Here is a 25556-nt window from a genome sequence, read left to right on the forward strand (position 1 = left end):
TAGAGGAAACTTATTGTTTGAATGAAAAAAAAAAATAAAATACAATATATACTTATATAAAATATAAAAAATATAATAAAAGTTATATTAAAATATATGGATGGATCTACTTGATCTCCTTTTGAAGTGCTTTATTATGGGCAGATTAAAAAAGAAAGCAAACAGAACTTGCTGCTCAGGGTGGTAAGCCTTTAGAAGTCAGTGCTTCTTAGAAAGCCCAACTCCTGCGCGTGCAACTGAATGTTTTTTATTCACCTGAAGCCACTCAGAAACACATAAAAGATGCGCTCAGCAGGTGAAACACACCGTATAGAAAAACAGCAAAACAAAGAACAACGCGGTTGGAAAAAGAAAAAAAAAAAGGTTGAAAAAGGGGTCGATCCTCCCGTCGGGAGCCGCGTGCGCGGAACTTGAGCGCGGCGTGGGGCTCCTCCCGGCCTCTCCCCGGGCGCGGCTCGGCGCATAGCCGGCGCCGCTGGGGCACGGCGGGAGGGGCGGGGAGAGGAGGGGCGGGACGGCGCGGCGCAGGTAGGCGGGCGGGGCCGGGCGGGGTGTCCCAGCGCAGTGCCCGGACCGGGCATTACCGAAAAGGGAAGGAGGGGAGGAAAAAAAAAAAAAAGTAATTAAAGTCGCCGCTGCCGCCCGCGGTCCCACCCTCCCCACCGGCCGGCTCCTCGGGTAGACGGGAGGGGACAGAGGGAGACGGCCCGCCGTCGGGACACGCACTCCTCGCCGCTGCCCCGCCGCGCAGCATGGCCCGCGCAGCCCCCCGCCTCGTCCTCCTCGGGCTCCTGGTGAGTGGGGCGGTCAGGCGTCATTCCGCGCTGCTCCGCGGGCGCGCAGCGAAGGGAAGCGTTTGAGGGGTGGGATGCGGGCGCGGGTCGGTGCGGTGGAAAACGGCGCTTCGTCCGATCGCCGCTTCCCCGAGCTGTTGTCCCTCTGGCGTGCGGTGCGTTGAGCCCCTCGGAGCGGTCCGATGGGTCAGTGCCGAGTTTCCTGAACCTTGGATTAATTGCATTTATATTAGCACATAGCTGTGGCAAGGCCTTTGTCGGGGAGAATCGAGGAGTTGCTCTTCTTTTTATTTCCTTTTTTTCCCTTACCCTGCATCACTGCTGTGGCCAGAAGCATGCAGTGATAGTTTGAGCCTGGAAAAAAGATATTTGGTAGCACCAGAGCATTGAATTTGTTATTTTTGGCCCATTAGATATACGCATTTTTTATGGAAGCTCTACTTCTCCAGACACGCTGTGCATTCCTGCCTTCGCTGAGATATTCATATTAAAACTCATAGAAATGCGGGTGAGTTTTACTCATCTGGCTAATTAGAAGGAAAACAAAATTTGCCTGTCACGTATGGGAGAGAAAGCCTGCACACACCCTAACCCCAAAAGCTGCTGAAGTGCCTTCTTTGTATAAAGTGAAAGGACGTGGTAGCTGTCTTATACTTGTATTTTCTGTCTATCTTATCATTTAAACTTGTTTAGCCCTTTGGTAGATCTTTGGATGACTGTACTGGCTTACAATTTTAATATTAGCCATCGCTGTTGCTGAAAATATCTTAGAACAATGTAGTTGTGTTATGTGACTTTGGTAATGTGAAAGTTAGTACCGTATTAGCTGGAACGGAGTTTTATCGAATATCTCATAGTAAGGAAAGTGCCGACTAAGGCATACGGGTGTTTTATATATGCATATTTTTCTGTCTCTGTGTATGCACATGCGTGTGTATGTGTACATATATGTATAAAAGAGCACAAACAGCTTTTATGATGCAGACACAACATTTAAATTGCTTTAATGCTATGTTTGCCCTCCCCATTTCAATTTAATTTTTCTGTTAATCTTAGTTTTTCTAAGGTTTGCTAATGCCTTAAAGATTTTCAAGTATTTTTATTTAAATTTTAATAAGAAAGAAGTCATTTTCAGAATTACCATTGGCTGTTTTCTTCTCTATACTTTTAATCCTGAAGATCTTTTTGGTAGACTCTCCTTTTTGCCACGCTTTCATCCTGGAAGAATGAATGTACTTTAAAGGCAGAATACATTTATTTACATTTTTCTCTGTTTAAGTGGCTGTGTGATTTATTTATTTATTTATTTTTTTAATTGCAATTTTAAAATGTGGATAAAAACTAGATCATTTATTTATATATAAAATCTGAAGTCGGGGCTAAATTACTCTGTGCTGAGGAATGTCTTTGTACTTCTATATGATCCTGGTAAGGAGTTCTGGTTATCTGCTCCTTGTTTAACAACACGCCATTTGAATTTTGAGGAGGACCCCGTTTTGTAACAGGTTATATGGGAGTGGTCTGCTGTCATCCACGACGTTTTATTTATGTCATATCTAATTGCCGAAGCGAGATTTAACCAGTTGAGAATGTGCTTTGAAGATGCAAAACGAGATGTGTTGTCATGTGGGCTTAATAAGACACTTCTCCCTTTAATGTTCGGCATCATCGCGACTCCACTGAGTTAGAACTGGTTCACCTTTAATGCTCAGAGGCTTTGGCCCTGAATTGACCAAGAGTGCTGCTGGGGGAAGTGTACTGCAGAACTGTATTTCATATTTACAGGAAAGTAATTGTGTAGGTGATGTCTCCTAGTCTAAGGGAATCTTTGCAGCTGATGTCAGTGCTGTGATTTTGGGAAAACACCACAAATGGTGGACAGATGCAGAGCCTGGTCCTGTCCCCTGTCCAAAGCTCTGCATGCTGTACTGCCTGGTGGCTGCAGGCTGATTTCTGGACCTTCCCACTGCCTGTCTTTCAAAAAACAAAACAACAACAAACTAAACAAAGGCAACTTGAGTAACAGTAGTTATTATTCAAAATATGATGTAACTTTTTTCCCCCCTAATTTCTTAATTCGTTTTTTTGTTTGTTTGTTATTTTATTTTTAGGTATCGAGCTTGTGCTGTGACGCTTGCAAGAAAGTCACTTTTCATGTTCCCTCTGTTCTCGAGGCCGACACGTTGGTTGGCAGAGGTGAGAAGCTGCAGGTGCCCATCGTAGCAGTGAAACATGGCCTCTTCTCTAGGGATGCTGTTAATACTGCAGGAGTGTTTTTTTTATTTAATGGAATGAATGGATGACTGCACACCCAGTTGAACAGCTGGATCAGCCTTTTTGTGGAGGATACGCCCTGTATTTGTTACAGGTTTGAACACTGGCTCTGGGCATCCATTTGACTTGTGCATAAATAACTCTTGTCAGCTTTTAGCGTGCATTTTAAAACTAAAACGACATTTAATGCTTTCAGAATTCAGAGTTCTGGGGCACAGTATTCAGATCAGTGCCTTAATATTCCAGAGTGCACCCATAACCCACAAAGTCATTTGAGGGAGAGAGTAATCATTTGGATAATGGGAAGGGAGAAAAGAAAGCAAAACCCACACAACCCAAGAACCCAGAAGCCGCTTGTGTGTGTGTGACCGGAGTGCGATTGGGCTGTGACATCTCAGCTCTGCTGGGCTGCTCAGGGCACTTGAGGAGATGAATTGCAGAGGTGTCCTGCATGTACACTCCATTGGGATGGTGCATCTGGTATTGGATTAGCACAGTGTGCAAGGGGTGGGGAGTCATAGGGGAGACCGAAGGATATACCTTTTCATTTGGTATTCAGAAGGTGGCTTTTAAAGGTGTGGCATAGCAGCTGCTACATTCACTGCTGCCTGAGACTGAGTTTGAGGCCTCAGAGGTGCCCTGTGTGAGTCCCAGGATAACAGAGGTGCACACTCCAAACCTGCATCCCCCATCCAGATTCTACAGTAGGACCAAATGCAGTGCACTTGTAATTCATTGCAATGCCGCTGCTTGGAAAATCTAGTTTTAAAAGTGAGAGTATGTTGACCTTACTGTTAGATTGTACAATGAAAGGTTGATATGGCAGTTTAAGTGTTTTCTGTGTTCTTGGTGTTTATATTTAAATAAATTAAACTTGATTTGAGAGTAAGCTTCACATTGTTACAGTGCTGTAAAAGAAATTGTAAACCTTGACGTTAAACTTTTTTTTCCCAGACTTTTAACTAGGAATGGAATGCTTGAATGGCGTTCCTTGAATGTTTATTGGGAGAGTAATTGTAGGATTGTACCATGACAGTAGAATAAGTAGGATTTTCTTCACTGAAAGTTTTGTATGTTTCTGACTTATGCAATATATATGAGAGACTATAAAGGAAAGATCCCACAAGGCAATGACATACTGAAGATAATGCTGTTTCACGTAATCATTGCAGACAAAACACCCATTTTGGTATATTTGGAAATGATATATATGATATACTTTAAGTGAGGAGGTGATAATTCTGTTCAGAACTAAATTTTCTTTGCATGGATTGACAAGGGAGTGGAGTACTGTTGCAACACTATAGAAAGGCTATGAAACATTTAACTAAGCAGTTAAATGAAGGACTTAGTATGGAGGAGGAAAATGAGCCATATTTAAAACTATGCTTTCCATCTGTTCTTACATTTTTTTGGAAATTTATTTTATTTAAAACATCATCTATGTATGTAGGGTGAAATTTTGAATCCAGTTTAGTCTTAGTTTTATAGCTGTAGAAAAACTGAAAAACTCAGTTTACTGTGATACCATTATCGAGGCATGCTAGTACATAGTTCTCTTTATCTTAAAACTTTTTGGTTTAAAAAAAAAAAAAAAAAAGAACAAAAAAGCCCCACCAAACCCAAACTATTTTATTTTGGCACTTGCTAAGAGGAAAAAAATATTTGATTCTAAAACATAACACTAACACCTCCATGTGTGTTGCGGAGTTGCTTTATCTAGAGCTTAGGAAAGCTCCTACATCTTTTTCAGTGTGCCAAACGCTCCTACACCTTTTTCTGTGTACCAAATCAATCTTACTTTGTGCTTTGATGTTATTTAGGTTAATTATTTCTATCCTGATTTTGACCCTCTCTCCCCGACCTCCCACTGTTGTGAAGAATTACTGCTTGGTGAACCAATTTTAGTGAAGTGTATTAAACTGTATTTAAGCCACAAATTTACAGCAAATGCTTTAAGTGTACCTGAGAAGTGTACTAAGATTACTTGACACTTCCTGTCAACTGCATGGGATTCTGTCTTGTAAATATTAATAAATTGTTCATCCATCATTTGTTCTAGAGTTAGTGTGTATCTCTCTCATCAGTCTGCCTCATAATTTAAAGACCTTTGTGCTCCCAAGGCTTCTAAATCACATAGGCCCAGTCAGTGTTTTCCTCCTTAGGGCGAATCTTCCAAGAAGTAATATCTCCCTTGGGAATTTGCATTAGTTAATATCTTCACTGATTATGTGGGGGGCAGAGCACAAGAGAAATGTAATACTCACTGATCCACTAATGAATGTGTCTGCAATGTTCATTGCATTTATATGTATTAGTTTGTCTCCTGTTGCATCAAGAATCCCACCAGTGTAGTAGTACCTTTTGGAGAGATGGGTATGAATCACCCATGTCCTTTAGGAAATACTTTCATAAGCGCAGTAGTGGAAATTTGTGTGAACTCATTCAGTGCTAAGTGCATGGATGAGTTCTAGAGTCTGTATTTGTACTGCTTAAATGCCAAATGACACGATTTTTAAAGAGGCTATGTCAGCAAATTGTAATTAGGGAATGATTTTTCTCTTTGAGATGGATCTTATCATTTCACTGTTCGAGTTACTGTCTGAATCTTTTTTTCTTACAGTTAATTTAAATGAGTGCCTTCAGTCTGCAGAACACATCAGTTCCAGTGATGGGAGTTTCAAAGTTCTGGAAGATGGTTCCGTGTATACAACCTCTGCTGTTTCTTTATCTGATGATAAAAGGACTTTTGCCATATTACTTAAAGATCTTCAAGAACATGTAGAAAAGAAAATACTTATTGACTTGGAGACAGATGACAAAAAGGTGGGCCTCTAATTCTAAGGTACCTTCCTTCTTTGGGTGTGATTGTACAGAGTATGGTTTCATGTTGGGTGAACAGTTGGATTTTCAGAATTCAAATAATCAGGCAACACAGTCTACACTATGGTGTGTATTTGTGGCAGTTGCTGATTGCAGTGTCGATTGAATCAGCAGATATCCTGCTTGAAAGAGGGGATGCTAACAAGGAGCTTAAAAAGGAATGTGAAGAATCTTAAAAGCCATGTTTGAGGCGTTCAGGCAGATCTTGTTTACAGTGAATGAAAAACCTCTTGGATTACTGTCACACATACAATCAGAAATAGAGATCTTGGAAAAATGGATAGTGTGAAAATGTGGAGTGGATGTGTGGGAAAAGCATTATGAAAGTTAAGCAAAAGTATACAGTTATATGGATATTTTCTTACCTGTCATTTTGACCCGCACACAGAAGACTAGGCACGCTAGAGATACAGTTCTCAAGCGAACCAAGAGACGATGGGGCCCAATTCCTTCTGTTATGATAGAGAACTCACTTGGACCTTTCCCACTACAAATTCAGCAGGTACATTTTATACAGATCTTAATTTTACAGTGCATCGTCCTTTTGTATGATGATTATGATGTATGAAGAACAGAAGCGAGCAACTCATGTACTGTCCCACTGATACCATTCCTCTTCCTCCTCTGTCTTGCTCTGTTTTATGTTTCTCGAGATCCTGTAGCTGAAATAACTTGTGATGGTAGTAGCAACTGGAAAGGTGCTACAGTTGTAAAAAGCAGAAAAGCATACTATGACAGGAGAGCTCTTCTGCTTAGAAATCAATGAATCTATGAAGCGTGTAGTTTGAACAGGAAAGTCTCCACAAAAATGCTATAATGTTGCTTAGATTTAGTAGAAACAGGGAAGATAAAAATTTGTCCACTTGTCTGTATACTTTCTGGAGTTCAGAGTGAATATCTGTAGAATTTAAGACTTAAGTAAGAATTTCTTACTTAAGAATTTAAGAATATTGTCTGTGTTATTAGGAAGAGAACCGCCAGTATGTAAACAAGTAGACATGAAAGAGAAATACAAGAACTATAGTTATCATTAATGCATCTGCCTTCTCCTCATTACAGAATGTCTGGTAGCAGATACGTAGAGATGAGTGTAATAACAGAGTCTGTACAGAGCAATCATTCTGCTAATCTTATCTGCCTAACTTCTGGCTTTCAGTAGATAGGGGAAGTATTTGGGGAGGGGGTTGTCTGTAAATAGATAACTGCTGATGTTACCTCCTTACTGCTTGTAGTATGGTGTGGAGAGGCTATTTAAATTGGCATGTTCCTAGACTAAGCTATAGGTTGTTTTCTTTTTCCTTTTCCTTTGCTTTTTGTTTTCATTAATTACAAGTCATATTGTCAGTGAATGCATTGGAACTAAAATCTTTTGAGCAGAGGCACACATAAGAACCATCTGTATATGAATATGTATGAATGCAGCATTTTAGAAATAGTAGATTTCTAGAGCAGAATTATATTTTTTCCATGCATGCTATCATTTCTTAAATTGTTTCATGGTAAATGTTTGAGTTTGAATTAACTACCTATCCCCGTGCACACACCTTATAAAGGAAGGCAGCTACAAGTCAGTCTGTTTCTCTATTCTGAGAAGCCTAAGCTGCTGAAGAAAATAAATAAATAGAGTTTTATTTTCGTCATTGAAAACTTCTGCTTCTGCGTATGTGATTGTAGGAAGTATTAGAGTGCTGCTGCTGTTTCACCCTGGGTTTAAAAATGTGTTCTTCGTAGGTCCAGTCAGATACGGCTCAGAACTACACCATTTATTACTCTGCAAGTGGACCAGGAATTGATCAAGATCCAAAGGGCTTGTTTTACATAGAAAGAGAAACTGGAAATATCTTTGCTACTCGTGCAGTAGACCGTGAGCAGTATCCAAGTTTTCAGGTACTGGGCTCCATAATGTAAATATAGTTACATCCTTTATTTCTTATATTTTTTATGTTGTGTGTGTGTGTGTGTGTGTGTGTGTGTGTGTGTGTGAAAGCTGGGTTACAACGGAGACATGGAGCAGACAGGATCTATGATCAGCTGTCTGTTCAGAGTGCTGTGTCTAGTGTTGGAGAGATGAAACAGATGACAAATACAGAAATAGCTGGTTATTCAGATCAGAGCTCTGCTTTTCACTGCCTATGCTCTAATTACAGCATAGTTGCAGTGAGCTTTTGGATTTGCATTACTTCTAGGAAGAGTTTGAAGTCATCCCAGAGTTTTTCAGAGAGAGCTGAAAAGGTCTGCATAGAAAACAGATTGTGACAAATTCCAGATGGCTCTATTTTTGAGCTTACTATTTTGTTAACAGGGTAGAGTGCTCTCTCTGCTGGCTGAGAAGTGTAAGAAGGCAGTTAGTAGAAACAGCTTCTGAATAGATGGGTAATTTTCACTACCTATTTTTGCATTGCAACTGAAGAATGTTGTAACGGATAGATAGTTTTGCTGCTTTTCTTGATTGTGTTATAAGTAACAATAATTATATCTGAATTTTTGGTAATGCTGAAGTTGTTTGAATGTTACATGAAAAATTGTGTTCAAAAGACTTGGAAGATATGCTTGACAAAATTGGGATGGGGAAAGCGTCTCAAATATTGCTAGTGAGGGAAGTGAAAAGTGGAAAGATTGGAATACTGTTCAAGTTTTTGAGTTGCCATCACTTCCCCTTCCACTTGGTTGGTCTTGAGGAGGGCACAGTTGAAACGCTTCATTTCTTTTTCTTGACTCCATCAATTTTAAGAGTTGAAAGCGTAAGAGCTGAAAGTGTAATAACACTTCATGGTGCTTAAGTATGAGGTGAATTACTGAATTTCTGTCTTACAGATCATTTGCTTTGCAAGCACTCCAGATGGTTATTCACCGGAGGTACCCCTTGTGCATACAATCAGAATAGAGGATGACAATGATAATGCTCCATATTTTACACAGGATGTTTTTGAGTTCTGTGTCCCTGAAAACTCCAAGCCTGGTAAGAATTGTTTCAAACTGATCAACACAGTTACCATTACTTATCTCAATTACGTAGTAATGTGCTGTTTATTCCAGTTCAGTGGGATTGCCGAAGTAAAATTTCTTTGCAGCAAAGACTGAATTTTCAAAGAGCAGCTAAAAATTTTTTTTTTAAATGAACAGAAATAAAAAAAAAACAAAACATAAAAAAGTGAAAAGTAACGTGTCAAAGAGTTTTTTTAGAACAGAGATGATTCAGTATTCTTTAAGCAGCATAATAAATTCAGAAGACTTTTTTTTTAATTTATCCACAGTCAACTGCCTCCATTAAAAGCTTTGATTGCAAAGAACAGCACAGAGCAACAATTTTAAAAGAATGGTCTCCTACACAACTAAGTTAGTGGTATTTGAAGGTGTGAAAAACTTTTGATTTAAGATTACTTGTGTTGGTTTTGAATTAAAGTAGGACACTTTCTGTCTGTGCAGCAGAAGATCAAAGAATGATAGAATTACCAACATTGAAAAAAGACTTGCAAGATCACCTAGTCCAACTGCCCACCTACCACAAATATTTCCCTACTAAACCATGTCTCTTAATACCACATCTAAATGTTTCTTGAAAGCACATTAAAGGCTTGTTTCCACCTGTACTCGTAGAAGGGCAGGGATTTGCCTTTTGCTGAATTCAGATGTTATGAAGAAGAAAAGCAGGGAAAAAAGTTGGCCACAGAGAAGGAATGGAAAGATAGTGGTTTGCCATTCCCTTCCATTTACTGGACTGGGTGTATAGAGTGAGGAGAGTCTGACTTGTTTCACAAAGAAGGCAGTATCTTTGCATTCACTCTCAAAGCATCAGTGGCATTTAATTCTCTGACCTCTTCTACTTTCAACTGGATGAATTATGGGTTAACAGTGAAGTCCAGACTGGGTAAGCAATGTGCCCCAAGGGGCAGTGCTGCAATTTGGACTGTGTCAGAAATCACTGAACCTCCACTTCATCTGTGTTTGGGATGTTCAGTTAGAAGTAGCTAAAATCTAGACCATTTATGTTTCTTTTGATTATTCCTTTGTCAATAATTGCAACATTGTTTGAGAAGGAGGAAGAAATAGAAGATTAAAATAGTCAATTTTACACTATTATCATATTTTCCATACTACCTATTGTGTTTTCAAAGCACTTGGATTTAAACCTAACAGATAGTAGCTGTTTTTACCAATCTGAAATAGAAATACATCTTCAAGTAGTGTTTGCCTACTTGTAGATTTTTTTTTTCTGTAACTTAAAATTGCTGTATTGTGTTCACAGGTGTGGTTGTTGGAACAGTGACTGCAGAGGACAGAGATGAGCCGTATACTCTGCATACTACTTTGAAATACCGCATTGTGTCACAAGCTCCTTCAGTAACCCCAGCGTTTTCTTTGCATGGTGACACAGGTGTCATTACTGTGTTATCGCCACAGCTGGATAGAGAGGTGATATTTCCTGATGTATATTTAGCACTAGATTCAGTGCATAAATCTCGCTTCAATCCCTGGCATGAGAATCAACAGATAAAGCATTTATGTTGCCTCTTTCTTTGTCTATCCAAGTTTCTAGCTAACCTTGGTAGGGAATCTTTTGCTGTTCTCCTGTTCAACACTGAAGAGCTGACTATGGATTCTTACTCTTTCTCTGTTCATGAATCCCATGGCTGCTCTTTCCTCCTAGTTAAGCTCCATGTGAGATGCTGCTTGCTTCTTTACAGGGAAGATGAACTAATTTTACTGCATGTAATCAGTCATCCTCCACTCAACAGAAATTTGTAAAACCTAAACAGTAATGCAGTGCTTCCTGAGATAAGTGCACAAAGCATTTATTGTTGTTAGATAGCTTTGAAATAAGGAGTATAGAGAGGTTTTACTTTTTATTATGTTAAGAGTTTTTTGGATAAAAGGTTACGTGAGAGATTGTTTGCATTAGAAAAACAGGCATATGTGATTAGAAATAATATTTCTAGCATAAGATAGATGTTCTATTAAAAAGAAAAAAACCAAACTGCTACAACCACATTTATTTAGGATAAGAATAATTATATTATGGAACATTTATGTTATTTCGTGGGTGAAAATCCACATTAATAGTGAATTGCAAAATTGTGCACTTGCAGGCACATCAAGTACAGATTTTCTAGCAAGAGAAAAATGCAGTCACCAGGTATCACTGTAACTGCTAAGGAAGCTGTCACAGTGACTGCTGAAGAACTTAAAGTTTGAAAATGTCTATTTATCTTTTAATAATAAATCTATGAAGTGAAACAGGAGATCCTTTTTCTTTTACCCTGGAAACCTAATGCTTTCAGGTGTTCTGCAGTGGGGTTACTGTCTCGATTTGCAAGCACCTTCTTTGTGTCCAGCCCCTAATTTCCTAGGTTGCTCAGGTATTTGTAAGATTTTTTCAAAAAAAGACATTCTGTTGTTGTGATTCAAGTCACTGATTTGAGAGAAATAAGGTTAATGAAATGTAGCCACAGACTGAAAGTGCTGGAAACGTGGAGAACGCTCTGCAGGGGGGAATGAAAAAGAACAGAAAAGGGCACATCATTTGAGTCCTCCAAACTATCAGATACTGGGAAACAAAGGTGTTTGTGAATGTTCTGGAGAGCTTTATTTGATGCAGGATATAGCTTATGCTTTCTAACAGATTTTGAACTGGGTGCTGCTCAGCACTATTATACTCATTTTCCTACTGGAATTGTAGGGAAGATGCTTCAAACTCAGTCCAGTCCCCTGCGAAATACAACAGTGCACTCTGGAGCTGAGTTGCAGAACAGGAATGAAACACTTATTTCTGTTGTGTTTTTTTTTTTTAAAAAAAAAAAAAAATCCTGTCTACTTTTATTCTTTTCAGCTGGTGTCCACATACACTTTATTAATAGAAGTGAGAGATATGGCAGGTCAGCCTTTTGGTTTGTGCACAACAGGGACAGCTATCATTAAGATTGAAGATACAAATGACAACGCACCAACTTTTAAGCAGTTGCAAGTAAGTCTTCATAAATTAAGTGTCTGTAAAGGGTGAAGAAATTATTTTTATCACTTCTCTAATTTCCTCATGGATATTCCTTCAAGTATGATTCTGAATATCTTAAGACAGTGGATGCCAACATAGACCTTTGTGAATGCCATATTGGTTGTTACATTGTTTGGTAATGAGTTGTTGTGAGTCAGTGGTCTTATGTTAGCTTTCTCCCAGTGGTTATATGAGTAATTCTCTTCTGCAATGAGCTATCATAGGAATCTTGTAATTTGACCATACTATGATTTTGTGATTTTTATTTATTTATTTATTTATTTTTAAGGGGTAGGGGTGGAGGGACAGATTGACTCCTAAGCATTTTCATGTCCCCATTACCTTTGACCAGCCTCTGACTGACTCGTGTTAATGTCAGTGAAGTAGATGCAGGGATTTTTGTTTCATTATTTTCCCTTCTTCATTCACATTTTAACATTAAAAAAAAAAATGTGACTGCTAGCTTTCAAAAGTTTTTGCCAGGAAACAAAGCTGACATTTAATTGCTAGGTTAATTTCTCTTTTTAGAACTTAGTATATCTCAATAAGCATATGTACAGCTGAAATGCTGTAGGAGACGGTATGAAAATGGATAAAATACAATATTGAAGAAGAGCAGGTCACTATCTATGAAGAATACACATGCATAATCTTTTCTTCCTGCTACTGTAGAACATCATCAATAATATTAATTCAGAACCACTCTTATCCTGCTTCTTGAGCTTGCACAGAATGGCACAGCTCTTTAAAAAATAATAACAAAAAAAAATATATATAAATTTTATATAAACCTTTTGTCCATTGTCATCCAAGTAGAGATGTATTTTGCCTTTCTTCGAGTTCTTATGACTTGTTTATATATATATATATATTTTTATTTAACCTGTGGCATTTTTTAAACGCTGTTCTTAATTACATTGTACACATATGCTCATCTGCAGCTCAAGAGAACTGTGCTCATTTACGTTTCCTGGAAGGAGAATTGCAGGCTTTACGTTATTGATAGCTGGGAGTAAAGGAGCTACACTGGCAGGTTCCTGTTTCAGTCAGTGTGTGAGGAAGATGTGGGGGAAGTACATTAATGCACTGAAATGAAATAAGTCGTTGTACCAGTGTGGTAGATTGGCTCTTCGAGTTTAAGTCCAGCATTGTGGTCTAAAGTTTTAAATACAGTGTTGTTCACTCCTGAATTGTTGAGTGGTGTTCTATGATTTAAAATTAACTATTTTTCTTTTGATAACTCCAAGTATGAAACACAAGTGGAAGAAAACAGAGTGAATGTAGACATCCTGAGAATTTCTGTTGTTGATGCCGATGAGTTTGGGGCACCTGGCTCCACAGCTGTGTATGAAATTATAAGAGGAAATGATGACCATACCTTTGAAATTACGACAGACAGAAACACAAATGAAGGAATACTTTGTGTTGTTAAGGTAAGTAAAAATAAGACTTTGTAGAGCAACATTTTTGTCTTCAGGTGTTGCTTTTAAAGCCAGTAGTGTAGAACTCAGAATACTCTGCATGTGTGTGCAGAATTTGAATATTGCTCTGTTTCACCATCTAGCAGAGCATAGTGACTTTTCCTAGTCCCTCAGTTTCAGTTGTTGAGATGTACGGATGTAACTGAGATGTAGGGGTGTAACCTGTCCTACATGGACATGTTTTTAACAGAAGTGAGAGTGTGTATGAATAGGGGAATGAGGAGCACCTCCTCCAGCCATCATCCTTCTGGGAGGTGATTAAATTTACTACCTTCTCTTAAAATTCTCCAGGCTTTGTTTTTCAGAGTAGTGATTATAGGTTTGCTTTTCTGGGGGTGCAGATGTGAGATAGAAGTTTTGCTCTGCGTGTTCTTCTTTTGCCTTTTGGTGTCTGTTTGACATTTGTAAGAGCTGTGCAGTAACAGGTAACTTCTAAGGAACAAAGAAGGTTAATATTAACATTTGAAGGTGTAAGTGATAAGAGTAGAGAAGCTATCATGTTTTTTTTTGTTGTTACTGATAATCACTGAAATTTTACATTTGGGTTGCTGGAGTTATGGTACTATGGTTAGGTTTCAGTTAGACTTTGATCTTGGAGGTCTTTTCCAACCTAGCAATTCTATGATTCTGTGATAAAGCTGTGTCTGTATTTTCTTATATCTATCTTAGCTCTGTAGTAGACCAGAGTATATTATAACTTCAGGATATAGATAACTTTATTAATGACATAAGATGTCCTTGGACAGCGTATCTGAAGAATTACATTTGCAGATTAACTACTCATCAGCCCTACAAATTAAGATGTATTTGCAGCATATGATGTCTTACTGGGAAATAAATGTAGGTGCTGGCATGAATCATGATTGACTTGTGCTGGAAAGAAAATATGGTCAGTTAGGTCTGGGAGGAGAAAGTCCTTCCACACATCTAGTTCATATTTCAGTTCTGTTGGTAATTCACTAGCAGAATATTCATCTAAATATGCACGGTGATGCTCGTTATCTTATTAGGGACTGTTTCTATCAAAGAAAGTTCTTTTCTTTGATAAATTCAAAACATGACTTGTTTTATGGTTGTTGTTCATATCTTGTCCTTTTACTGTGTCTTAAGCTGGATGCTCCAGAGCGATACCTGATTTCTTTTGTAAATAAGTTTTACACACGGTTTTACTTACTTAATAATAGTTAAGAGAAAACAATGCCGAGTTTTATATTGGTTTGAAGTGGGAGGGGAAAACGTTTGTGTGTTTGTGTATGTATACGTGTGTATCTTTGTTTCAGGGGCTGGATTATGAAAATGCCAAGCAAAGGATCCTCGTGATTGCAGTCAATAATGAGGCACCCTACATGCTGGCACCACATTCACAACAAGTTGTTCAGAGCACCAGCACTGTTACAGTGAATGTCCTAGATATAGACGAGGGGCCGGTGTTTAAACCCTGTTTCTTCCGCATGGATGCTAGTGAATGTGATGACATTGGGACAAATATTGGGAAATATCTAGCAGAAGATCCAGAAACTGGAAATAGCGAAGGCATCTGGTATGAAATGCTGTTGTCTACTAGTTTATTTGGAGTAAAGCAAGGAGGGGTATGGCAAGGGGGAATGTTGGGGTGTGTGTGTGTGTGTGTGTGTATACATGCATTTGTGTAGGCATGTGTGTATATGTAAATATACATGTCTGTGTATTTGAGATCTTCAGCTAAACATGAAAATTATTCTTAACAGCTACAAAATACCACCTGGACAGTGTAACTGGGTCAATATTGATGAAAAATCAGGTGAAGTCAGAACTGTTAGAGTCTTGGACCGAGATCTAGGAGAAGTCAAACGAGGCCAATGCAATATCACAGTCCTTGCAATAGACAGAAGTGAGTACTAAATGTTTTCATCATCATCTGTACTTTGTGGAAGAATTTCATGTGCAAATTTAACATAGCTACAGCTACATTGATTCAGACATGATGTGCACTTAGTTTGTTGTCTTACTTTTGGGATGACTCTATTAATTGCTTACGTAATATTATCACCCTTATATATCCAATGGCAGGAGTTATTTTTAGCCTTTCTGTGCTAAAACATCAGCAAGAATAAAAAGCATACCTTGAGAAGTTGCTTTACAGCTAGGTATCATAACTGTCTCTGAAGCTTGGATATTAAAATTACATGTAAACTAGACCAACTTAAATTGCTTAGAGATTCTGTTGTAGAAACATCATGCTTATTTTATATACAGTTAGGTATTTCCGGTGATACTTTTAAGAAGTAAATTTGATATAATTTCTCTATAACACACAAGCATTTCTGATTCTTAGATTAGAAAAAAAAAACAGATTAGGATGGATAGATTCAGTTCTTACATGTAAGTTTTGGTGATAAAGTGCACTTCATGGCTGAAAGAAGTATACTTGTTTCCAGGGGAGGAAGAAATGTTGTAGGGAAGCAGAAATACTGGAAGTCTTTCTGCTTTTGTCTCTCAGTTTGTCATAGCCTCCTTTACCTTGTTTCTTTTACCCTTCTTTTCTCATCCTCCTGTTAGAGCAGTGTATGTACTCATGTAAGATGCCTGTGAACAACAAAATAAACTCTGTCCACACACAAAACATGGAATTTTGGGACATCTTAATTTGGTAGTACTCTTTCTGTTTGTACCAATACACGGTGCAATTAACTATGACCAGATTACACAGCTGAAAAGAGGCAATTTTCAAAGCAAGTCAAGGAATTTCTGTATGGGATCCTGAACTACGTAAAAAGATGCACTTCACCTTAAGGATTTGATAATTCAGATTTCTATTTTTATATTTTTCCAGTGCAGACTTAACTTGAAAAATCGTCCTGTCTTTCTCACCCATGAGAGAGGACAAACTTGCAGTTGCAGACTTTCTTCTACCTTGTTCCATCTTTCCTGTTTCTTTTCCCTCCTTTACCCACTCGAGGATAGCACATGAATGACACCAACTGTCAATTTTTTCTGTGTCACTAGAAAATACAAGTTCCTTGCCAATCTTGCAAGTTTCTGTTTTTCTTTGTTTTATTCCATTTAGCAATTTTCAACAATGTGATCTGTTGTATGACCAGTCAAGCTAAGATGAGAAGTGGCCAAAAAAAAAAAAAAAAAGTTTCTCTCTGCTTTAGGCCAAACCCGTAGCTGCTTTCCACCTTCTCAGCTTGGCTGTTACAGTTAATGATACTTCGTTGTGAAATTAGGACTAGAAATAAAGAAATGAATGAATATTAGTATTAAATAGTAAAATAATTATTTTTATCTCTCAGATGGCAAAACAGGCACTGGAACCCTTCAGGTTGTCATCCAGCCTTGCAACAGGAATTATCCACGAATTCTTACAACTGACTATATAATGTGCAGAGACAGAAAACCAATCTGCCTCAGTACAGGGGATGAAGATGAGACTTCTTACAGCATGCCCTTAGTCTATCGCCTGACTGACCGTAGCATGGGTTCCATGTGGAAGATAACACGGCACAATGGTATGTTGGGACTTTCTTCTCAGTTTTATTTCGTCCTTCAGCCGTGGCCACTGGCCACTTATTTTGCTAAGCAGAGCAGTAAACTAAATGGATTTCGCTTCCCACTGAATATGGGAATTGAATTATGAGAATATGAGAATATAATTGAATATGGAGAATATGAATTGTTCTCATTGGTATAGCAACAAAATCAAAGAATGGAGGAGGTATAAACTGAGATTTGGATTAATTTTTTCCAGTTACTGGAAGTGCTTTTAGTATGTGTCAGTTCTGCTGACAGTCTTTATTAGCAGACTTAAACAGTGTCATTTACTTCAGTGAACTGTGTTGACTTCATAGTTCTAAGTTAAATGTTTTTACGAGGATATATAAAGGTTTTGCTTTTCAATTTCAATGTTTAGAAAGTGTGGAAAGTATAAATTCTTCATAATATCACATTCTGCATGTAGTTAGTGTCAATACTGATCAATCAAAACCAGCTTTAAACTAACACGGATTTGATACTGGCTTAACTGTAAGAATGAAGGATTATGTTTAGAGCCCAGATGTGACAGTGGGGTTTCAGATACACAGTTAACACTATATCTTGATGTTTTTTTTTTGTTGTTGTTTTGTTTTTTTTCCCCAGAAAAGTCTGTGTATCTTTCACCAAGGGGTGATATTCCATTTGGAACATACACTATTCCTGTCAGCGTATCTGATAGTTCAGGAAGGCAAGGAATCAGTGAAATTACAGTTAACTACTGTGATTGCGTTACTCCAAGTGATTGTGGAGCTGCTCGTAGTGCTGGGAGTGTTACTCTTGGTGTATGGGCCATCCTTGCAATGATCTTGGGATCACTGCTGTTGCTGTGTAAGTACACTTTTTATTTTACAAAGTGCAAAACACTTTGTCTGCTCAAACTTGATTCAGGCATCTTTGTGTGACTCTTCTATAACTCTAATCAGTAGTTTACTGCACATACTCTGTATCAATATCAAAGGCTTCTAGCTCTCATCTCATCCCATAGTTCGTGTGTATGGCTTATTATTCTTATAAGAACACTTTATGATGTTCTATGTGTTCATGTTACAACATCAAAAAAACGTATTCTGCATTTTAACCAGAAGGGGATGGGGTATGTAGCAATTACTGGATCCTACTGTCAGGTAAGTATTGCAGTTTGTTCATGGGGAAGTTTACAGCTCGCTTTGGCATGCTCATTTCTGTTTGTAAGAATGCGGAAATCAATTTCCTAACTTTTTTTTGTAATCCTTAATGCATCCTGGATTAAACCATAGAGTCTGAGACACTGTGTTTAACAAGAAGTTTTACAAGAGCCAGCATAATGTTGGAGGACAAGTTAGATTTGTCCATAGCGGAGTAAACCCCTGAGTGCATTTTGTGTTACTGAAGTTGCTCAGGGACAAAGATTCTGAGCAAGTCAATATTGTTGTTAACCAGTGAGATGGCCTCTCTATTATGTATCATTGTCACAAAGTTGTTGGTTTTTTTTTTTCATTTACCAGATTCTGATGTAGGCCAATTAACATCATCTCATTTTTAATGACATGGGGACATGCTATAGTACCAGATGATTCAAAGTGTTGTTGTTTTGGTTTTTTTTTTCCCTATTAGTGGACAACTTGCTGTGCTCCTTCTCAATTTCAGCTAGTCATTATTACTTAGATACATCATTTGGACCTTCTCACTTGTTTGAGGTCAGATAGTTCCATGTTGTATCTAAATGAGTCAAATTCCTGAACTCATAGCACAGCCAGGAGGGAATAATCAGGTGTGAGGATGCAGAGTAGGGGAGCAGTGTGAGATGTTGAGTAGCTTTTTGTCCCTGTTCCTTGAATGCACCCATCCAAGGTATACTTGTTGCTTTTTTATGGTTAGACTTTACCCAGTGTAGTCAGTGCTCAGTGTTTTTACGGTTTTGTCTTCACATCTGCCAGCACTAAGAGGTGACCCACCAGAATCACTGGTGCAAATTTTGCTGATAGCTGCAGCAGCTAAATGAGCTTCAGAGAGGTTCCTAGGCAATTTCCATAGAAGCTTATATACTTAGAGAGGATTTCTCTGTGAACAGTTAGGCAGAACTGATTTATTCCTTGTGGATTTCTTTATTCTTAAGCTAAAAAGTGTTGTCATTATGGAATCATAGAATAGCCTGGGTTGAAAAGGACCATAATGATCATTGAGTTTCAACCCCCTTGCTATGTGCAGGGTCATCAACCACTAGACCATGCTCCCCAGAGCCACATCCAGCCTGGCCTTGAATGCCTCCAGGGATGGGGCATCCACAACCTCCCTGGGCAACCTGTTCCAGTGTGTCACCACCCACTGTGTGAAAAGCTTCCTTCTAAGATCTAAGCTATACCTTCCCTGTCTCAGTTTAAAATCACTCCCCCTTGTCCTGTCACTATCCACCCTGGATAGTTGTTCCCACTCCTGTTTTATGTGCTCCCTTCAAGTACTAGAAGGCAGCAGTGAGGTCTCCCCAGAGCCTTCTCTTCTCTAAGCTAAACAAGCCCAGTTCCCTCAACCTTTCTTCATAGGAAGGATGCTCCAGCCCTCTGATCATCTTAGTAGCCCTCCTCTGGACCTGTTCCAAGAGTTCCATGTCTTTCTTGTGCTGAAATATTTGAATAAAATATTTAGCTCTTTGTTTTGGAGGGATTTAATTGCTCTTGATTCTTTTATACAAAATTATTTCTATCTGAGTCTTACACATAGTATTTCTGTAAAAACAGAAAATTGAATTCAAGGTATAAAGTAAGATCACTCTGATTCTGATCACTCTGTAACATACTTGAAATCTTTCAGGATTCCTGTCATCCTTTCTGTGAAGCAGAACTTTCTGATACTGGGACCCTCAGCCCCATATTTCCTTATGGCATAGTTTGACGCTGCATATCCACATACAAAAAGTGTATGCTGTACAATGTTCTCATATAGGCATAAGACATGATTTTTCAACTAGATTTTGTTTTTGCATTTTATTAATGTGAAATGTTGCAGACTCTGTTTTTGTAAAGCTTGCATTTATTCTGGGGAAACCAAAATACGTTTTACAGTTCAACAGTTTCACTATTGTGAAAAATCCAACACTTGAAAAACAGTATGTATTTGTACACTTTGGAATATGGGCATTTTCATACATGGTATTATTTTTTAATGACAAGCGATACGTAAGCGTTTAGGCTAACACAACAAAATTTGCTTTCAGACAAAAGTAGGTAACTGTGTTGAGGTAAACTTCATAGCATCTTTCTCACATTTCTTCTTTGTAGTAATCCTAATTACAATTTGTGGCTGTTGTGGTGCTGGGGTAATGCACAGGCAAGTGACTGATGATTGTGCCAATCACAACTTAATCATTTCAAATACAGAAGCTCCAGGAGAAGAAGTGATGGTAAGTTGTCCGTTTACTTCAATGTAGAAACATGTAATGATGCCATTGTATTTCAGTCTGAGGAGAGACCTATCAGCAAGTAAGTGATTTAGTAATGGAAATAAGCAATGAATGCGGGGATCGTTTATATGCTTTGGTATTTTACAAGAATTTGTAAATTCTTACTTCAGGCAGAGTTGTTAGCACTGTATATATTTAAGATAATGTTTTTTATTGCAAAAGCTGCTTCTTGGCTACTAACAGTTCTTTAGAACTGTTGGGTTGGAAGTTCCAGGTAAATATTATAATGTCACTTTTTTAAAATGAGGTTAGATGGGAGTTTACCCTTTTGCCCATGTTGAATGCCTGCAAAACATTGTTGCTATTCCTTGAAAAAGGAATTTTAAATTTAGCATGAAATCATTGTGAGTAATCATATCCCTTCTCTTCTATCCTCCACCGACAAAATGATTTCTTTAAAAAACATTGAGCTTACTTAACATGAAAACCAAGAAAATATCTCCTAATGATGACAAATGTCAATTTTGTTACTGCTTATAAAATATAATGTAGTATATAATTTTTGTGATTGCATACTAATTTCTCCTTTTTTTGTGATATGCAAACTTTATGAATAAAACAGAATGAACTTCTTCATATGACTGTATATCTGATGTAATGAGTTACAGGTGGTTGACTTTGCAAACCAAACATTTTATGTAATTGTAAGAAACTAACGTGTGGGTTATAGCGCATCTTTCATCAGGATAATGATTGAGTTGTGGGATCTACTTTCATATCCAACTACAGATTTTCCTCCCATCTTAATATCTTTCTCTGAAGACCTCTTATTGATCTTTATAGACTTCAGTTCTAATGATGGCTTCTTGTTCAAAATGTCGCTGTGCGGAACTGAGCACTTCAGTTTTTAGCATGGAGAGTTTCTGATTGCTGTCTTTTTAATTTAAAAAATACAGTAAAAATAATAATGAAAACAAAGGTTTCTCCACTGTTAACATCTTTTATTAGGATCACAATATAATTCCTCTACAAACTACTGATCAAGTAGGATGTGGAATAAAAACAGGAGATCAGCAAGCATTTGAAATGGTAAAAGGAAGAGGGCATACCCTGGAATCAGTCAGAGGAGGTGGACATCAGACGTTGGGATCAGTCAAAGAAGGAGGAGGAGGACAAACTATGGTGGACACATGTAGATACTCCTATTCAGAATGGCATAATTTCACACATCCTCGTTTAGGAGAAGTAAGTATTCCAACAATGGTTTCCTAGAGTGTGGGCTATGATCAGTGTATGTAGTCTTCTCAAGAAAGACGTTTGGGCTAGAAAGGGCTTTGGTTTTTGTTTGGATTTTTTTTTTTTTTTTTTAGTTTGCTTGTTTTTCTTTTCTTTTGCTTGTCTGCATCCTGTTTTTGCCCTCTCAGAAAGTCCTTTTATATATTTTGAGACATAAGCATAGATAACTTTATTTTCTTGGCTTAAATTGTAAAGGGTATGCATTTTTTTTTTTTTTTTAATTAGAAGATTTAACTTCATTGATAATAATTACTTAAGCTTTAATGAGTTTATTTTTGTTAATTTGTTTGCTTTTATTCTAACTGCTTGCTTGTGCTAACTTACACCATGATATTTATCTTAGCAATGGTGTAGGAATGTACGTACAACATTTGAAATGTAGTTACTCCATGCTTTGGGGATCAAAAACTCACTCTCACTACTTGTCTAACTACTTTTATGTATCGGTTGTTCAGTTTTGAGAAACAGGTTCTTCCTCTTCTATTGTTACATACATAATTAGTAGAAATGATTTCTTTATTAATATTTATATTTTATAATCTTAATGATATAGACCAATCATGTGCATTTTTTGTATGTAGGAATCCATTAGAGGACACACTCTGATTAAAAATTAATCAATGAAAGGTAAATCAAAAGAAAAATTATTTTTCTGCAATACTTTTAGAAAAACAATTTAAGAAAGTAATAATGTCTTCTTTTCCTATGCAGAAGGTGCATCTATGCAGACAGGATGAAGAACAGAAACATTCTGAAGATTATCTCCTTTCATATAACTATGAAGGAAAAGGATCCTTGGCTGGTTCTGTAGGCTGCTGCAGTGATCAGCATGAAGAAGAGGCACTTGACTTCTTAGATCAACTGGAACCCAAGTTTAGGACATTGGCAGAAACGTGTATAAAAAGATAAACATGTTTTTCGTGGTGCTGAAAAAAACTGTAAATAAGTGGCTGTCCTACTTTTGTGATATTAGGTATTTTGGAATTGAATGCAACAGATTCTTCCACCTCTTGCTTTCTGAGGGAAAGGTTTATCCAAATTAATTTAGTGAATGTAAGTAACACATTAAATGTACGGCATATTTTTTTTTATACCTACTAGACATCAAAAGTAAGGGATTCAGAACATCTTTTTCTTTAGACTACGTTCATAGAGTAATACTATTTTCCATTTAGTTTTTACTTCCTATTCTTTGTGGTTGCTTAAAATGCGAAACTTAGTGCCGTTAACGATTGTTTTGTCCTTGAAATTTTACTTTTTTTTTGCTTTGGAGAAGGAAAGCTTTTCTCTCTGTTTCTTTGTTTTCTTATAGATCTGTAGAAATAAAACCAAAGATATTACTGGTGGATATCAAATACCTTGTTAATTTTTAACGTATGAACCAAGCATATGTGAGATACAAAACATTTTCTCATGTTAAAATAAAAAAATACTGATGACTACACTGGAAAACTTTATATTTTGATTGAAAGTTAAATATATATATTGTATATATGTAAAATAATATTCAAAAATATATTTTTCTCCTAATGGGTTACTACCCATCAAACTTGCTATCCTAAGGGATTGATGGCATCAACACATAGGATATCAGCATTGTATGCGCATTTATATTTTTCTTTTAAGGAAATAAAAAGTTTAAAAAAAATAAAAAAGAAACAAGGGGTAACTACTGTACTTAAAGTGAATGCAAGACAATTCTCATGTTTACTTGATAGAAGTTTGTACCTCAGTTTCTTGTGAGTTTTAACATAGTATCGTTACAGAAATGAACATTGCCAAGAGTTTTGTCCAGCGTAGTTACCTCTACCTTCTTTACTCTAGTTGTGGACGTCATGAGACTTTCTTTCTGTAAGTAGAACTGGCAGAAGATGCAGCCTGAATGGTCTGAACATGTATTCATTAATAATGTGTTTTCGAGATAGCTCTACTTCAGATGCAAAGATACACTGCGAGAAGGAGTCTGTTCAAAGTGTGTTACGCAGTGGTTGTAGAGGTGTGCATTCTTACAGTTCTCTGGCAGAGATCATCTGAATCCCATTTGTTATTTTAAGAGATAAGCATACATATAAACTGTATGTTTTGTATGTACTTGTATCTTGAATCTGTAATGCATATGGCAAATGACAGTAGAGTGATCTGAGTGTTGTCACTAATCTGTTTCTGGAATTCAATTTCTGCTTTCTAAGGTTTTGTATGTTTTTAATAATTGCACTCCTGGTTAAGTAATATGTCCTCTTGTGCCTTGAAAGAATGTCTTCCTGTCTATGAGTAAAACTTATTGCAATTACTTATCATTGTTTTTGTAATTCTGCTTTTAGCACTTGCTCCATAAACATATGTCTTAGATACTTCTAAAAATTTACTATAGTTTATTATCTAGAGAAGAAATTACTTTGTACCAACAAATAATCACGTTGCTGTGAATTTCAGTGCACAGCTGCTGCTGATTTCTAGTGATTGCAGTTTGTTCCATAAGTTCATAAAGTCTAAAATAATACTTTTAAATCTAGTCTCATGCTGTAAATGGGCTTCAGGCAATTTCTGGTACAAACTAGCTGTTGTTAATAATGTTAAATACATTTTAGTGTTATTTCAAATTGGAGATGAATTACAACTGCTGCCAGTGAGTGGTAAGAGTGACGGTCACCAATGGCAAAATTTTAGATGAGAACCATGATGTTCAGAACTTAGTTTAAAAAAAAAAAAAGTTAACATTACTCATGCAAACACTACTCTTCCTTATCAGTAATATAAAGTTTTGCTATACGTTATCCATGGTTAGGCAGATCTGTGGCTGGTATAAGTCAGGATGGCACTGCTGATGTCAGTGGAGCTGTCTATCTCCTACTGATGTTCTCACTTTCAGTCTTGTATCTTCACTTATTAGCTATACACTTAAGGTGATGTTAATATCCTTCCTTTCCTCCCCTTTTATTGTTATTATTTTTTCATCATATATGCATCCTATAATTCAGGATGACCTAGGAAAAATAATGAAATATGCTCTTTGAAAATTGCTTTTGGGGTGGGATAGAAAAACCACTAGAAATAATTTCTTTCCTCATAAAATTTGAAAAAACTTGAAAGAAATGGACCAAATTTATTTGAGCTGAAATTGACTTCCATGCTTACTAGCTTTAGAGTTAAAGTAATAACTTATTGAAAGTAAAACAATGTTTTCTACTCTAATTTACATTAAAGATATATTTTTATTTTTTCTTTTACATTTCAACAAATGTAATAGTTTATTCCAAATGAATTAACTAAACTGAATGGACTGTTTCTATTAAACAAAGAGTAGAAAGGTAATTGAGATGCTTTAAAATGTTAACTGTAAAATGTTTTCAGTGCATCTTTTAATCATGTGACTGGAGACTTAGTACATCACATTAAAGTTTACAAATATGGATCACCAAATAATATTTGTATAAAACGTACAAATGAAATATTGTAAAATGCATAATCTACTGGTTGTTATTGTCTTGAATTGCATTAAAAATTGTGAAAATTGGTTTTATTCAACTAGATCACATCTAAACTACCTAGTTGTGCAAGCAATGACTGTTTTATTTTATTCAACTAGATCACATCTAAACTACCTAGTTGTGCAAGCAATGACATTGTTTTACTGTTCTGTACAACAGCGAGAAATACATTTTTGCAAAATAAAAGGAACTTCCACGAAAAGAGTTAATTTCTTTTGCTGTTTTATATCACAAGCTGTCCAGTTGTCTTGTGGGCTTTATTCCATTAGGCTCTACCAGGTCAGTCTTTGAAGAGGCCAAAGTCTGCTCTCCTGAATTGCAGGTCTGTGATCTTATTTTTCACCCTCTTCTCAGGATCTTGAACTGTTCCATCTCATCATCACTGCAGCAAAGGGTGTCTTTGATTTCCATGTACCCAGTGAGCATTGTCTTGTTAGTGAGAATGAAATTCTCTCATGA

At 37.2% G+C, this 25556-nt stretch overlaps 1 protein-coding gene across 4 annotated transcripts; it reads left to right on the plus strand.

Annotated features, from left to right (window-relative positions):
* Positions 1-563: 563 nt before the first annotated feature.
* On the plus strand, positions 564-25292 carry LOC125691068 (desmocollin-2-like). Of its 4 annotated transcripts, none has more exons than XM_048939981.1 (17): positions 564-794; positions 2906-2990; positions 5692-5894; positions 6340-6453; positions 7683-7838; positions 8766-8910; positions 10198-10364; positions 11779-11913; positions 13188-13373; positions 14702-14961; positions 15149-15291; positions 16697-16912; positions 17541-17765; positions 20192-20313; positions 21322-21558; positions 22191-22236; positions 22321-22396. In XM_048939981.1, exons 1-16 carry the CDS (start codon positions 753-755, stop codon positions 22224-22226), a joined length of 2472 nt encoding a protein of 823 aa, XP_048795938.1. In that variant the 5' UTR covers positions 564-752; the 3' UTR covers positions 22227-22236; positions 22321-22396. The 4 variants fall into 4 exon arrangements, with proteins under 4 accessions (XP_048795938.1, XP_048795940.1, XP_048795936.1 ...); XM_048939983.1 differs by having other exon boundaries at positions 6343-6453; XM_048939979.1 differs by lacking the exon at positions 22191-22236 and having other exon boundaries at positions 22321-25292.
* The last annotated feature ends 264 nt before the right edge of the window (positions 25293-25556 follow it).

Source organism: Lagopus muta, chromosome 3, assembly GCF_023343835.1.
Source record: "Lagopus muta isolate bLagMut1 chromosome 3, bLagMut1 primary, whole genome shotgun sequence".
Taxonomy (NCBI): Eukaryota; Metazoa; Chordata; class Aves; order Galliformes; family Phasianidae; genus Lagopus; species Lagopus muta.

Coding starts and splice junctions, on each gene's coding strand:
- LOC125691068 (XM_048939979.1), top strand. CDS start 753: ATGGCCCGCGCAGCCCCCCGCCTCGTCCTCCTCGGGCTCCTG. Junction 11,914..13,187: donor CAACTTTTAAGCAGTTGCAA/GTAAGTCTTCAT, acceptor GATAACTCCAAG/TATGAAACACAAGTGGAAGA. Junction 21,559..22,320: donor CACATCCTCGTTTAGGAGAA/GTAAGTATTCCA, acceptor TTTCCTATGCAG/AAGGTGCATCTATGCAGACA.